The sequence below is a fragment of the Solanum stenotomum genome, chromosome 11 (assembly GCF_019186545.1).
Source record: "Solanum stenotomum isolate F172 chromosome 11, ASM1918654v1, whole genome shotgun sequence".
Lineage (NCBI taxonomy): Eukaryota > Viridiplantae > Streptophyta > Magnoliopsida > Solanales > Solanaceae > Solanum > Solanum stenotomum.
In genome coordinates this window covers 41,803,247-41,817,964 of record NC_064292.1, presented here as the reverse complement: position 1 = coordinate 41,817,964, position 14,718 = coordinate 41,803,247, and the positions used below count along the sequence as shown (strand labels likewise).

At 38.1% G+C, this 14,718-nt stretch overlaps 1 protein-coding gene across 1 annotated transcript; it reads left to right on the top strand.

The window, feature by feature from the left end:
* Positions 1–5,974: 5,974 nt before the first annotated feature.
* Positions 5,975–14,412, top strand: LOC125843607 (long chain acyl-CoA synthetase 9, chloroplastic). Its single transcript, XM_049522746.1, has 12 exons — positions 5,975–6,129; positions 7,496–7,952; positions 8,162–8,242; positions 9,555–9,821; positions 10,237–10,368; positions 10,464–10,637; positions 10,742–10,971; positions 12,002–12,119; positions 13,231–13,362; positions 13,454–13,588; positions 13,736–13,942; positions 14,159–14,412. The coding sequence occupies exons 2-12, from the start codon at positions 7,506–7,508 to the stop codon at positions 14,324–14,326; spliced, it is 2,091 nt and encodes a 696-aa protein (XP_049378703.1). The 5' UTR covers positions 5,975–6,129; positions 7,496–7,505; the 3' UTR covers positions 14,327–14,412.
* The last annotated feature ends 306 nt before the right edge of the window (positions 14,413–14,718 follow it).

Sequence of the window (14,718 nt, the reverse complement as noted above, 5' to 3'; positions counted from 1 at the left end):
CAGTTGATATGACTAAGACTGTCACATCAACTAACAATCACATTACTCACCCGCAAGGAAATGGGAAAACCTCCTTAAAGGAGGCATGAAAGACTCCACTTGAACCTCCAAACAACAACAATGGCGTCCACACCCACCTTCTCCCAAAACTCGGAAACTCGCCCACTAACCTTCACAACTGTACCACTTCCCCCCTTCCACATTCTATCATCCTGGCTGGAGCTAGCACTACAGGGCAAACAGCTAGCGTTCCACATGACGGTAGGAACACGACTAGTGACCTTAATAGTCCAACACCCAACATATCTGACTCAGATAGTCAAGGAGGAAATGAACCACGCGATAGAGAGCTTGGGTACAAATATGGATACAAACTCTGAAGAAAGCACAACAAATGGGATGCATCAAATCCATGCTGATGCACCAAGTTAGCAAACTGATGGAACAAACCTTCCAAATGCTACCCTTCTTTCCTTTCTTCCCATACCTCTCCAACACTCAAGGACTCAAGTTCATCCCTTTATACAACCCAGAGGAAAAGGGAAAGAAACACCCAGCAAGCGAGGGACCCTCAACCCACGAGTTCCTAATATAAAACATCATGAAAATGGAACAAATCCTAACAAGCTTAGGAGAACAATGTCATGAAGTAGTGACCCTGGAGAAACTGCTCCTAAAGGAATTCAAGAAGATGGACATTACGACATTCATTGTCCAATGCCCACAACACATAACTTCGTTTTCACTGAACTTGAGAAACAAAAAGAAGACAGTGCCGACTGCAGTAACATTGAACCCACCGAGGACATCCAAGAACCTACCCCCAACTGAGAAAGGGAAGGAACCACAAGAGACTCCAACCAACCCACTAATCATGATGAACTTCATCATCTGGTATGCACGATGAGCCAATAACACAAGCTTTAGGCGTCAATGTGACGCCATGGTGAAGGCCCACAAGCCTGCACTCCTAGTGTTGCTGGAAACAAAGATGACTAAGCACATACATCTTACTGATGAGCTTAAGTTTGATTCTCAAATCCAATCTGCTGGTAATGGGTTCTCTTGAAGAAATCGTGATCATGTGAAAGGAAGACATCCTAAAGCTTGAGAACATCAGTGTCACTCTTCAAGGAATTCATGTCATGGTCAAGGTGCTCTGAACTCCCAACCTTGGTTCTTTTCTGCTATTTATGCTAGTCCCGACTTCCCCACTGGGATACAACTCTGGAATGAACTCTGTAGCCTCTCTCATAGGGTTGGTGGAGAATGGCTCATTGAAGGGGACTTTAATGAAGTCCTCCATGCCAGAGAGAAGCTCGAATGCAGCAACATCAATAACTCAAGAGTTAGCCTTTTTTGGGATTGTCTCAATCAATGTAAAATGGTTGACCTAGGATTTAGGGGTTGTAAATATACTTGGACTAATAAGCGACACAGAAATAGAAGACAACTCATCATTGAGAGACTCGACAGGTATGTCGCTAATGACTCTTGGATAAAGCTCTTCCCCAACTCCCTCGTAACCCATCTCCCTAGGACCAAATCTGACCATTGTACTCTCTTTGTAGAACTAAATAGCCAAAGTGGTAGAAATCCAAAACCCTTCAGAATGGATCCTATGTGGTGTGGGCACCCATCCTTTCGAAATATTGTCAGCCAGTGTTTTGAAGGGACAAACAACCTGGTAGGTTCCATCCACCTTTTCCAGAAAAAAACCTCCACTTGGAACAAAACAACCTTTGGAAACATCTTCGTCCAAATGAGGAAAATCCTGAATAGACTGTTCGAAATCCAAAACTCCCTAAATTACCATCGCAACCTCTTCCTCCAAAATCTCGAGTCCAACCTCCTCGAAAGATACGACAGTCTCCTCAAAGCTAAAAATGACTTCGGAAAGGTCAAGTCTAGGATCAATTGGCTAAGCGAGGGTTATACAAACACCACATTCTTCCACACCTCGACCATTAATAGACTAAGAAGGAATAAGATCACCTCAATCAAAGATGAGGTAGGCAACTTATATGAGAACCATGAGAGCATTCAAAAACATATCTTTAACTTATTCGTGGAACTCTACACCACCAGTCACACCCACTCTAGCATGACTGACCGGATCATCCCTAATAGGCAAAACAATCTCCTTATCGTGGCTCTTAAAGCCCTGTCTGACCCGCTTCGTGATACTGAGATCACAAAAGCACTCCACTCCTTCAAGCCTCTCAAAGCCCCAGGGCCAGATGACTTACACCATATGTTCTACTAGAGGTACTAGGACATTGTGGGAGACAAGACAATAACCTTCTACAAGGGGGTCTTTGAACCCTCCACAAGAGCTTCAGACCCATTGGATTGTGCAATACTATCTATAAGCTTGTAACTAAGATTATAGTTAATCGCATTAAGTCCATCATTCCCACTATTATAGGTCCCAACCAATCTAGCTTTCTCTCAAACAGGAGAGCTTCAAACAATGTCATTATTGTACAAGAGTACATCACCCACTTTGGTAAAATAAAGGGAAAACAGGCCAACATGATTCTTAAGATTGACTTAGAAAAAACATTTGATAGAATTGAGTGGGCATACATTAGGGAAACTCTAACCTTCTTTAGTTTCCTTAAGAAATTGACCAAACTCATTATGTCTTACATCAACTCTAGCTCAATGACTATAATAGTAAGTGAGGGTCAAACCAATACTTTCTACCCCTCTAGAGGCATCAGACAAGGAGACCCCATGTCCCTTACCTCTTCATCATGTGTATGGAGAGGCTCTCAAGATCTATCGACAATGCAATGACATCTAGTGAGTGGACCCCAATCAGGACAACCCCTAGAAGACCCAAGATCTCCTACCTTTTCTTTGCGGACAACCTTACTCTCTTTGCTAGAGCAACACTCGGAAACTGCTTAACCATCACTGGAATTCTCCAAGAATTCAACTCCCTTTCAGGCCACAAGGTAAATCTTACCAAGTCTAAAGTTTTCTTTTCTAGGAATTGCCCCATCAATGTGGCAGCCCAATGCTCCAACCTACTCGGGATTGAGAGTTGCGAAACCTTCGGGAAATACCTTGGGTTCCCTTTTTTCCATAAAAGACCCACCAACGTAGACTTCCAATTCCTTATTGACAACATGAGGAAAAAGCTGGCTGGTTGGAAAGCCAAAACACTCAACATGAATGATAAGATTGTATTGGCTAAGGCCACCCTTTACAGCATCCCCTCTCCCATGTAATGCATTACATCATGCTTCCTGTTAAAATCATTGATACCATTGATAAGGTGCAAAGAGATTTTATATGGGGAACTACTGCTAAAAAAAGGAAGCTTCACCTGATAAACTGAGAAACAATCACCAATAAAAAAGAATAGGGTGGACTGGGAATCCATAAGGCCGAGATAAAAAATAGAGTCAGCCACACAGCTATCGCGTGGAGGCTATTCCAAAACCCCACCAAACTTTGGAGTAAGGTGCTCATTAGCAAGTACTATAGAGCAAACACACCAAGTAGCTCCATAAAAACTGTGTCGAAAACCTAGGGAAATATCCAAAAGGGATGGACAGATTGTGCTAAAGCCACTAGATGGGTAGTAGACAAGGGTGATAAGGTGAACTTCTTTGGAGACATCTGGATACCCCACTTTAATACCATCCGACAGAATATTCAAGGCCCCATCTTAAAAGAAGAAGAGGCCCTTAAGGTCAAAGATGTCCACTTCAATAGTCAATGAGATCTGGGGAAACTCTTCATCACCTTTCCATCGAGGCTGGAACACATCATCATGGGCATATCCTTCACTAACAGTGGAAACAAAGAGGACAACCTCATTTGTGGCCTAACCAACAATGGCCTCTTCTCCACAAGCTCCGCTTATGACCTCATCTCGGGGAGCAACTCCTAGAGCCACCATACTAACAATAGCAAAGGCTTCTCAATTCTTGGAAGGCTAAAACTCCCAACAAAATCAAAACCTTCATTTGGCTGTTTTGTCATGGTCGAACCCCCACCAGTCACCACATTCACAACATGGGCCTCCTTATCAACCTCGACTGTAACATCTGTGACTTCCCTAGGGAAGACACCAACCATATCTTCTTCCATTATCCCAATTCCTTCATTCTCTGGAATACACTCACAAGCATGAGTCTACAACCCATAAACGCTGACATTGGAAGTGTCAATATAGATAATTGGATTGAGATTTGTAAAAACTACGGAAAAACCAAGATCAATAATTGGGTCAATTGGGGGACACTCATCCCTTTTTGGAAACTCTTAAAATCCTGTGTGTATAATAGAGAGTCTTGGAAACTCTCCTCCAAGTTACTTCTTGTGGTTGCCATAAAGGGACGCCCACCACCATAGCCACCCTCAGCCAAGCTGAGGGATTGCTTTAACAGCTACTTAAATGCCACAAAGGGCCAGTCGTAGCGGTCAAGTGGCCGTCATAGCATACTTCGAAAATCACTTAAGCCCTTGTTTATGATTTTTTACCCTAGTTTCTCCCTAACATCCAAATATCTTTCCTTAGACTTGAGATATGCGATTTTCCACTTACTAGATTTTTTTCTATCGTCAAGTTAAATTCATTATTTGCTTCGAATATAGTTTAATCGTCTAACTCATATGATCATTAAAATGGAGAATTCTTGGATTCAGACTCTAGGTTCATGATTAATAAGAATTACTCATGGGTACTCCTAAATGGGTATAACAATAATCCTAGGTTGTTAAATTGTACTTTCTAGCATAATATTTCTTCTCTTTAACATGAAATATAGGGAAATTGATGAGTGAAAAATTCTAACTTGATGGTTTAAGTTATGAGGAAAAACTAGTAGGATTTATCCCTAAGGCCAAAAATTGTAGAATAAGTGATTGAATATTGTATTTTATTTATTTTAGACCGTAAATGATATGAAGCTTTGAGAAAAGACAAGACTTTTACGGAATAGGTTGCATCCAGGCTCTTCATTCAAAGTAGATTATGATTTAATTGGAGTTTAGACTATCCATATGTGCACTTAAGTGAATGCTTGTTAAATGGTCTTTACACATGACTGTAATTAACAACGTCAAAGCCTAAAGAACTAAGCACATCAACGGCTAGGGTTTGCAACGACGACAATGGTTAGACAACGGCTAGGGTTGTGAATTGTGAGCATTTGATATATTTTTACTACACTAAGTAGATTTTTTGTGCACAATGAGTAATTTGATTTCTCTCTTTTTTATTTCGCATCAAATTGTTGGACAAGTCATATATTTGTTGAAAGCATTTTCTTATTGGTTAAATCGAAACCAAACCGTTAAAGACTAAAAACCGATAAACCGAAAACCGATAACAAATATCTTATTGTTTGTTATCGGGTTAGCATATTTAAAAACCGAAAATCGATAAACCGAATCGATAATATTTAAAATTGAACCGAACCGAATCGACCAATACACACCCCTAAATGAGACCCTCTATTTTTTATTTAGCTTTGGACATTTCTATTAGACTTGGTTTACTTTAGAAGTTCTTGTACAATGACTTGTTGTTCCTAGGGATTTACTTAGATGTTGATTTATTTCTGTATCAAACTAAAATATCTGCGTTTATTTATAAACTTAATTGAATATAAATATTGTTTTATTTTTTTAATGATCTTAAATTGCCTAAATCTTGGATTTGATGGTTTTCTCCCACTAAAAGGTTAGTGTGGGAGCTACTCACGATCAGTTGAATCGTGAAAGTTTAATTTTTCTAGAAAAAATAATATATGAAAATTTGTTCAACCATTTTAATTAACAACAAAATATAAAAATATGAAATAATAAATTTAATAAATATAAAATTGGGCCAAATGTGAGTAATATAAGGGAGTTTAGAAGGAGGGTGGTCCCTAGATGACTGTAATTAGAGTGCACAATCTCCATCACCCAAATCAAGCGGTAGCGTACGTGTTTGATCGAAATCAGAAATAGTTAACACAAGAAAACAAGCCTTTGCAGCTTTTTAACAGTAGCTGAACTGTTAGGCTGAAACTCCAACTCTCTCTCGATCCCTCCGCCCAAACCTTAATAAAACCCCCAATACCAACACCTCTCTTTTCTCAATTTCTTCCATTCTTCTTCAAGGTATGCTTCCTCTTCTTCTTCTTCTTCGCTGCTCCACACATGGATGTATTCACCAGTAAATTGAATTATAACGGCTGCCTCCATTTCTTTTTTTTTCCAGTTATTGTTAATGGCAACTAATGTTTAATGTGTTGCTAATTGGAAGGCTAGAGATTTGATTTTCATTTTCTTCACCTGCATTTTATTCAATTTTTATTGAAGCAGTTTGAACTATCGGTTAAATTGTTTGAGCTTGCTAGATTGTGAGTGTTAAGTTGTCATGATTATTATTTTTTTTCTTGTAAAATTGGACTCGATACAATTTAGGAATTGTAGCTTAATTTGTTTTAGATTGTACTGCGCCATTTTTTTAAGTAATAAAAAAAGTGGAAAAAAGGAAAACAAATTAGGATTAGTAAATAACCACATCTCTCAACCATTAGGTAGTTTTTGTCTCAATTTGAGCACACCTGTTGATATGATGGTTATGTTTTTGCGGAGTATTTGTTAGATAGAGTTACTTGGTACTACTTGTTGTTGTTGGTAGGAGGTGACATGTATCCCGTCGAATTGCTGTTGTTTCTGGTGGGAGGTGATGGGTATCCCGTCGAATTGTTGTTGTTGCTGGTGGGAAGTGACAAGTATCCCGTTGAGGTGCACACAATTTGACCCAGACACTATACTTATAAAAAAAGAAGTCTAAAAAAGTTTCCTTTTTATTTTTCTTAATTTGTTCTTGCTTGCTACCAAATGCATATCTTTTGATGATTTCCCTTTAGAATATAAGAATGGAAAAGGAGGACAACAACAACAACAACTACATACTCAAGGTAATTCCACAAATGGAGTCTGAGGGGTAGAGTGTATGCAGACCTTAGAGAGGTACAGAGGCTGTTTCTGAAAGACCCCCTGCTCAAGTGCAGCAAATTAAAGTATTTACGAAAAAAGGGAATACGACAATGGGGAAAACATGTCAATTAGCAAAGGGAGCAATACAGAGCATCAAGGGAAAGGAAGCAGTAACACACCGAAATAATGTGGTAACGGAAAGAATGGAAACGGAGGAAGAACTCAAAATATGACAAAATATCTGACATTGTTGAATTGCAGATGTTCTTGGTCTTTCTTGTTCTTCCTTGTTGCAGGGGGAAGGAATTCATGTCTGTAGTATAATTACCATTGCGAACCTCTTTGTTGTCTTCCCTGTCTCCTTAGATGATACATATAATTCACTTCCAATTTTAGGGGCTAATTATTTTAGAAGTTATGTTGCATATTTTGGTAATCATTTTAATCTAATTTTTGATATTCTTGGTTTAATCACTCTCAAAAACATTAACCAATATCTGCAACCAGTCTGAGACAGTGTATTTTTTGCTTTTTTCAGGGTAAATTAGATGGGGCCTTATGTTGCTGGTGTTCTTGTTCCTCTGGTAGTAACTATTCTCCTTCAGAATAGAAGAAGTCGAAAAAAGCGAGGCTTGCCTGCTGATGTTGGTGGTGAACCTGGCTATGCTATCAGAAACAGTCGGTTCACTGCACCGGTAGAAACAGCATGGGATGGAATCACAACCCTGGCAGAGCTTTTTGAGTATTCATGCAAAAAGCACTATCACAAGAAGTTACTAGGAACTCGGAAACTGCTTTCCAGAGAGATGGAAGTATCTGCAGATGGAAGGTCATTCGAGAAACTACACTTGGGTGATTATGAGTGGTTGAGTTATGGTCAGGCATTTGAGATTGTGTGCAATTTCTCCTCTGGTTTGGCACTACTTGGGCACCAAAGAGAAGAACGTGTGGCCATTTTTGCTGATACATGTGAAGAATGGTTAATGGCATTACAGGTACATATCTGTTCTGTTCTAACTGAACAAAGAGGTTTCTTTTGCAGTCTTTGTTTGCACTGAGGACCATTTGTAGATTTGAGATATACTCCAAGAGACAATATTCTTTTTTACTAGTTTATAGACGACTAGGATTCTAGTAATATCCAAATCAAGTTTTTTTTTTTCCATGTCAATGAAATAACATTGAGTCACTTTGCTTACACCAGAGTTGCTTCAGACGCAATGTGACAGTGGTTACTATTTATGCATCACTTGGTGAAGAGGCCTTGTGTTACTCACTAAATCAGGTCAATTATCTCTCTTGCTCTATCTTTCTTCCTGCTTCTCTCTTTTTCTCTCACTCACGAATCAGTTCATGCATACAAAACAGGTTCAAGAATAGTGTTTAATGCATAAGAAAGAGATCATACTTGGAGACTTGTACTAGTGACACCACCATTTTGTGCCCAATCCTGGATCAGATGTAGTAATTGGAACTGTCTCAATTAATAAAGAACAAAGAATACTTTTATAATGTTGGCCTGAGGTGAATTTAAATGGAGAAACATGGTCTGCAAGGATTTATGCTAAAAATACTTTTCCTAGTTATGATAGAAATTGAAGATCTCGTCTCGTGAAGTGACATGCAATTTCAAGATTATCAATGTACAACTTTAGGATAAAAGATCAGGTATGGTAGAATGATAATCATATTCACTAAAACCTCGAAGTCAGTTATCAGATATGACCTTGATGTCATGTTAACTTGTTCTTTTAACTGATATCTGTTGTCAAGCACTGGTCTGACTTGCCTTCTCTACTTTCTTCAGTTTCTGTGGATTATTAGATCTTCATTTTCGACTGGTACTGTCCACTTAAGCGTGTGAAGCAGTTTGAAATGAAATATGTTTTCTTCCATACCCCCCATGTAGGTCAGAATCTGCTTTTACTTATATAACTTCGTTGAAGTTCTATAGGAGACAGTCACACAAGGAAAGCCTTAAAACATAGAAGATATTAAAATACTCTAGACAGTGGTATTGTAAAAAAGGTAAATTGATAAATGAAGTATTGTAAAACAGGTAAATTGATAAATGAAGTACCCACGCCGATGAAATTGTTTGTTTCTGGGTGAAACTGATAATCTCTGGCAGAGCCCCACATTAGATTTGTTCTTTTTGGATCTATTTGAGGGTGTCATAATCTCTTCAGTGAACCAATAGCATGCTTCTGGCTGAAATTAGAAAAGCACAGCATTCTACTTTTACAGCTAAACTCTGACTTATCCATGCAAGGTTTTTTCTTGTAAATCAGTAAAGGGTAAACTTTATTTAAAAAATGTTAGCCAGTACCAATATAGTACCGCAGCAACTCATCCATTCAAGACCTAAATTTCGAGAACTTGAAAATTGACAATTTGCCTCCATCATACTTCTATTTTAAATTCCTTTCTTTCAGATATTATTGCTGTGCTGGAAAACAAGCTATGGGAACCTTAATCTGATACCTATGTATTGCTCATTAGATATTTCTGTGTTTTCTTGTACTCTTTCAAATGTTCATTTCTGTTCTTTTCAAGTGTTGCTACATAGCTTGTTGTCAACTAGCTCTCTTCTCCAGACAGAGGTTACTACTGTCATTTGTGGGCAAAAGGAACTAAAGAAACTTGTAGACATTAGTGGACAACTTGATACCGTCAAACGTGTGATATGCATAGACAATGAGATTCCATCAAGTGCCATCGTTGCTGCAGGGAGCAACTGGGTATTGAAGACCTTTTCCGAGGTGGAAACTCTTGGCCGAGGAAACCCTGTTGACCCAGATTTACCTCTTGCAGCTGATATTGCAGTGATCATGTATACCAGCGGAAGTACTGGTCTGCCCAAGGTTAATTGCGACACTCTCAATCTTCTGCTTCAAATTGGTGAAAATAGTCTTATTTTTTTCTTGGTTGGAAAATTACGTTTGCGCCTTAGCCATTGGAGGAACAGGTGATTGCCAGTATACCCATAAAAGTAGATGAAAGAACTAAGATAATAGTATAAAAGAGAGAAAAACACATAGAAAACATGATAATTAAATATAATAGTGACTCGGGATTTTCTTACTCTTGTTTTAATTCAAGATCTTCATGGTAAAGGTGGAAATGCTTAAAACGTTTGCCACTGTGTAGTAGCAAAATTAGATTTTCCTAACTTTATTCCATCTTTTTCTTCCTCATGCACCTGGATGAGTCAAGAAATCTCTAGGAAGAAAAAATTACAGTCATTACAAAATCACTAACATTTTATCTGGTACACAGGGTGTGATGATGACACACAGGAATGTTCTAGCTACAGCTTCTGCTGTTCTGACAATTGTACCCGGTCTTGGAAGCAAGGATGTTTACTTAGCATACCTGCCGCTTGCTCATATTCTCGAGCTTGCAGCAGAGGTAATGTACCAATTTTGACCAAATTTGTTGGGTGTATGATTTATTCATGTCTTTACTTTCTTTCTATTAAATTAAAAATCTGATATTTTCTGCAGACCATAGTACCTGGGATTGGTGGTTCTATAGGATATGGTTCTCCTCTGACCCTTACTGATACTTCAAATAAGATAAAGAAAGGAACAAAAGGAGATGCCTCTGCGTTAAGCCCAACTGTGATGGCAGCTGTCCCTGCCATTCTTGATCGGGTTCGAGATGGCGTGCGTAAAAAGGTTTAGCTGAGGACTCAAAATATATATTTTTTTAGTTCATTTGGTTGCTTCTGCATACATATTACATGTTGTTGGTACGTAAAACTAACATTGGTAAAACTCAGGTAGATGCTGCAGGTGGATTATCCAAAAAACTGTTTGATTTGGCATATTCTCGTAGACTGTCTGCAATTAATGGTAATTGGCTTGGAGCTTGGGGCTTAGAAAGACATTTCTGGAACCTTTTAGTGTTTAAGAAGGTTCAAGCAATTCTTGGCGGACGTATCCGTTTTATCCTGTCAGGAGGAGCTCCTCTCTCAGGTGATACTCAGAGATTTATCAACATATGCCTTGGGTGAGTAACTCTGAAATTATTCCCCCATTTCTGATTGTGGTAATTTTGACCTCTCACCCCAGAAGATGATGATCTAAGGGATTCACTAGTTTAATATCACATGAAACTAATATATAAAGTTCGAATTGACCTCTTAGCATGATCCATAAGCCATTGAGTTGATGGTCTAAAGTGTTTTGTTGATATACACAATGTATAATGAGTTACCCACTTCTGGAGATGAGATTTCAGCAAGAGTAACCTTCTCAACTTCAATACCACCTGCTTCTTATAGTCTCCAGGTTGATCTGGCTGCACATAGTATCTCTTTCAACAATCTAATGCATACATGAAATCTCACCACTTTGCACTTTTTTACCAACTGTCTATAAACAACGTACTAAAGAGTTGGGTAGTTATTGTGGTGGAAATAGGAACTCTTGTTGCTGTCTTGCCGATGAGAGTTTTATTCCTCTCCTTAGGTTGTAGTTGTCACTAACTGTCCTAATATAAAGTGCCCAAAGAACACTTGTTGATGTTCCTCAGGGGTTTGTTCTACCGCTTAAGTTCTCTTTGCCATTGTTTCTGAAATAATGTCCAATTTATAAAAACTTCAACGTAACGATTGTTCATGTTTGTCTATCTGCTGTTCTAATGATGTAAATCTAGAAGCTGATGACTTGAAAATATATATCTGCCTTACCTGTTTGCTGGATTGTAGGAAGAGAATCCTGAGAAAACCTAACCTTTAGACTTTTAGAGTGGCCATTTATTTTCTTGTGTTCACCCTTTGTTCTAATTAATAACTAGCATAGTGAATTACTTGAATGAAGAAATTCAATGGTAATTAACAAAAAGTGTGATGCTTTAATAAAGGAATCCACTTCCATCAAAATAGACATGTTCTGGTGTGGGTTAAATTGATACTTAACTAAATTATTGTCAACAATAACAGTGGCAAATAATATGCAGCTTTACATTGTTTTCTCTTCTTGCTAGCATCTTTTTTATTTCTGCAGACTTCTCATCTTACTTGGTTTATTTTCCTTAGTGCTCCAATAGGCCAAGGTTATGGTCTTACCGAGACCTGTGCTGGTGGAACATTTAGTGATTATGATGATACTTCTGTTGGACGTGTTGGTCCTCCACTTCCTTGCTCGTACATCAAGGTAAAGAAGAATAAGCAGAGTCAAAGCGTAACATTCCTCTATATCCGTGTATACTGCTATAGTTATTACTTCATTTGTCTAACCAATTATGAGAATTACCCCATTTTCAGGTCAAGAATTATGCATTTCAAACTTTAAGAAAGCATTGTAGTAATCTTATTACTTACATCTCTCACATTTATTTGTTAAATCCTGTGGTTTGCATTTTATCTTTTATGTAATGCTCTTGTTCCTGTGCCTATCCTTATATGGTTTAAGTTTCAGATGGTTCCATTGTAAGTTGACAAAGTAGTAGATAATTATGCAACTAGGAAAAAATTACCCCATTTTCAGGTCAAGAATTATGCATTTCGAACTTTCAGAGAGCATTGTAGAAATCTTGTTACATTCATTTCTCACATTTATTTGTTAAATCCTGTTGTTTTCTTTTCATCTTTTATGTAATGCTCTTGTTCCTGTGCCCATCTTTATATGGTTTAAGTTTGAGATGGTTCTATTGTAAGTTGATAGAGTACTTGATCATGATCCATCACAACATCTATCACAATGTTTGTACTTCAAGGGTGTGTTTGGTACGAAGGAAAATGTTTTCTTGAAAAATGTTCTCCGGGAAAATAAGTGGTTTCTTACTTGTTCTCTTGTGTTCGGTATGTAACAAAAAGATAATTATCCTAAAAGCATTTGTCTATAATCTAGACAAATACTATGAGGGGTGGGTAGTTTTGGGGATGGGGGCTACTTGGGTGGGGGTGAAAATGAGGTGTGTCACAATCAATGTGGAATGCCATTGGTGGAGCTTGTTTTCTTACTTCCACTTGGGAAGTCATTTTCCTCATTTTTAAGGTACTTGTTTTTCCTAGAGAAGGTGTTCTCCAAAACTTTGACCAACCGAACATGAGAAAATTGAAAAATATTTTCCTCCATACCGAACACACCCCAAATATCTGTTCTTCCACCCCCCTCTCATTACATTATAATCATCTTGCTTTCCAAACTTTTTTTGCTGTTCAAGTCATGAGAAACTGTAACAGCTCTCTAATTGCTTCTGAATCAATTTTTTTTAGCTTTCACCAGATAATACTCTTAATTAATGTAGTACTTTCATCTGTAGTTGATAGATTGGGCTGAGGGCGGATATCTAACAAGTGATTCCCCAATGCCTCGAGGTGAAATTGTTATTGGTGGACCAAATGTTACCGTTGGATATTTTAAAAATGAGGAGAAGACGAAAGAAGTGTACAAGGTACTTACTGCTCTAAAACTGTATGCTCCGATGAGTATTTATGTTACAAATGTGACTGGTCGATAAATTACAGTTTTTTTGCTGTACTAAGGTTGACGAGAGAGGAATGAGCTGGTTCTACACAGGTGACGTAGGGCAATTTCATGCAGATGGTTGCCTTGAGATAATTGACCGTAAAAAAGACATTGTTAAACTTCAACACGGGGAATATGTTTCCTTGGGGAAGGTGCGATCTAGTATTTTATATGGTATCTTTATTCTAGCATATGAATTATATGCACATTGTTAGATGAATTTGTCCTGGTTTCACTACCGCAACTCCCCACTTTTCTTTTTTCGTTTACTCATGTGGGAGTTGATATGTCATGTGCAGGTTGAGGCTGTTCTTATTGTCAGTCCCTATGTTGACAATATAATGTTACATGCCGATCCTTTCCATAGTTATTGTGTAGCTATAGTGGTGGCCGCTCAAGCTGCTGTGGAAGACTGGGCTAGGAAGCACGGAATTAACTTTGTCGATTTTCAAGAGTTATGTCAGAAGGAAGAAACTATCAAGGAGGTGTATGCTTCCTTAGTGAAGGTATTTCTCATACATGCAAAGTTATTGAGCTTCTTTCTGTTTTCAGTTGTCATAAGCGAAGATGTATTTTCCTAATTAACCATTTGTCTGCTAACCTTCACATTTGTTGGATTAACTGGTTTTGGCATATTTCCGGAGTTAAATCCTTTGTTGTGTAGACTGCAGTTTGGTGAATATTATGGTTTCTCTAATTCATTGAACATGTGTCTTGTACAGGCAGCGAAAGGTGCTCGTTTGGAGAAGTTTGAGATCCCAGCGAAGATCAAGTTGTTATCGGAAGCATGGACACCAGAATCTGGGCTTGTGACTGCAGCCTTGAAGCTGAAGAGGGATGTCATTAAGAAGGCCTTCTCACAGGAACTAGCTCAGTTATATTCTTCATGAATGATTGATTTTACAGAGATAGCAGCTCTTTTCTTTTAACTAGACCCCCACCCCCAAGTTTCTTCAATAAATATTTGTAAAACTATTATAGCCTTTTTGATATTCGTTTGTTTTTGTTTCAAGTATTCTTTTGAGCAAATGCTCCATCAGTTTAGTGAGTGAATGTAGTAACTGATATAGCAAAAAAGGTGAAGGTTTGTTTTTTGTCCATCGCACAATCTGGGAAGATACAACTATAGCATGGCAAATGAATTCCAATTTGAGGAGAAGATCACACCCAAGTTGTCAAGTCAACGAAAAGTATCAAAATGACACAATTCAATCTTACTTTAGGTATTCAAAATATACAAGACTTAAAAGATATTTCTCAAAGTGAAAAGTATTGCCAACTT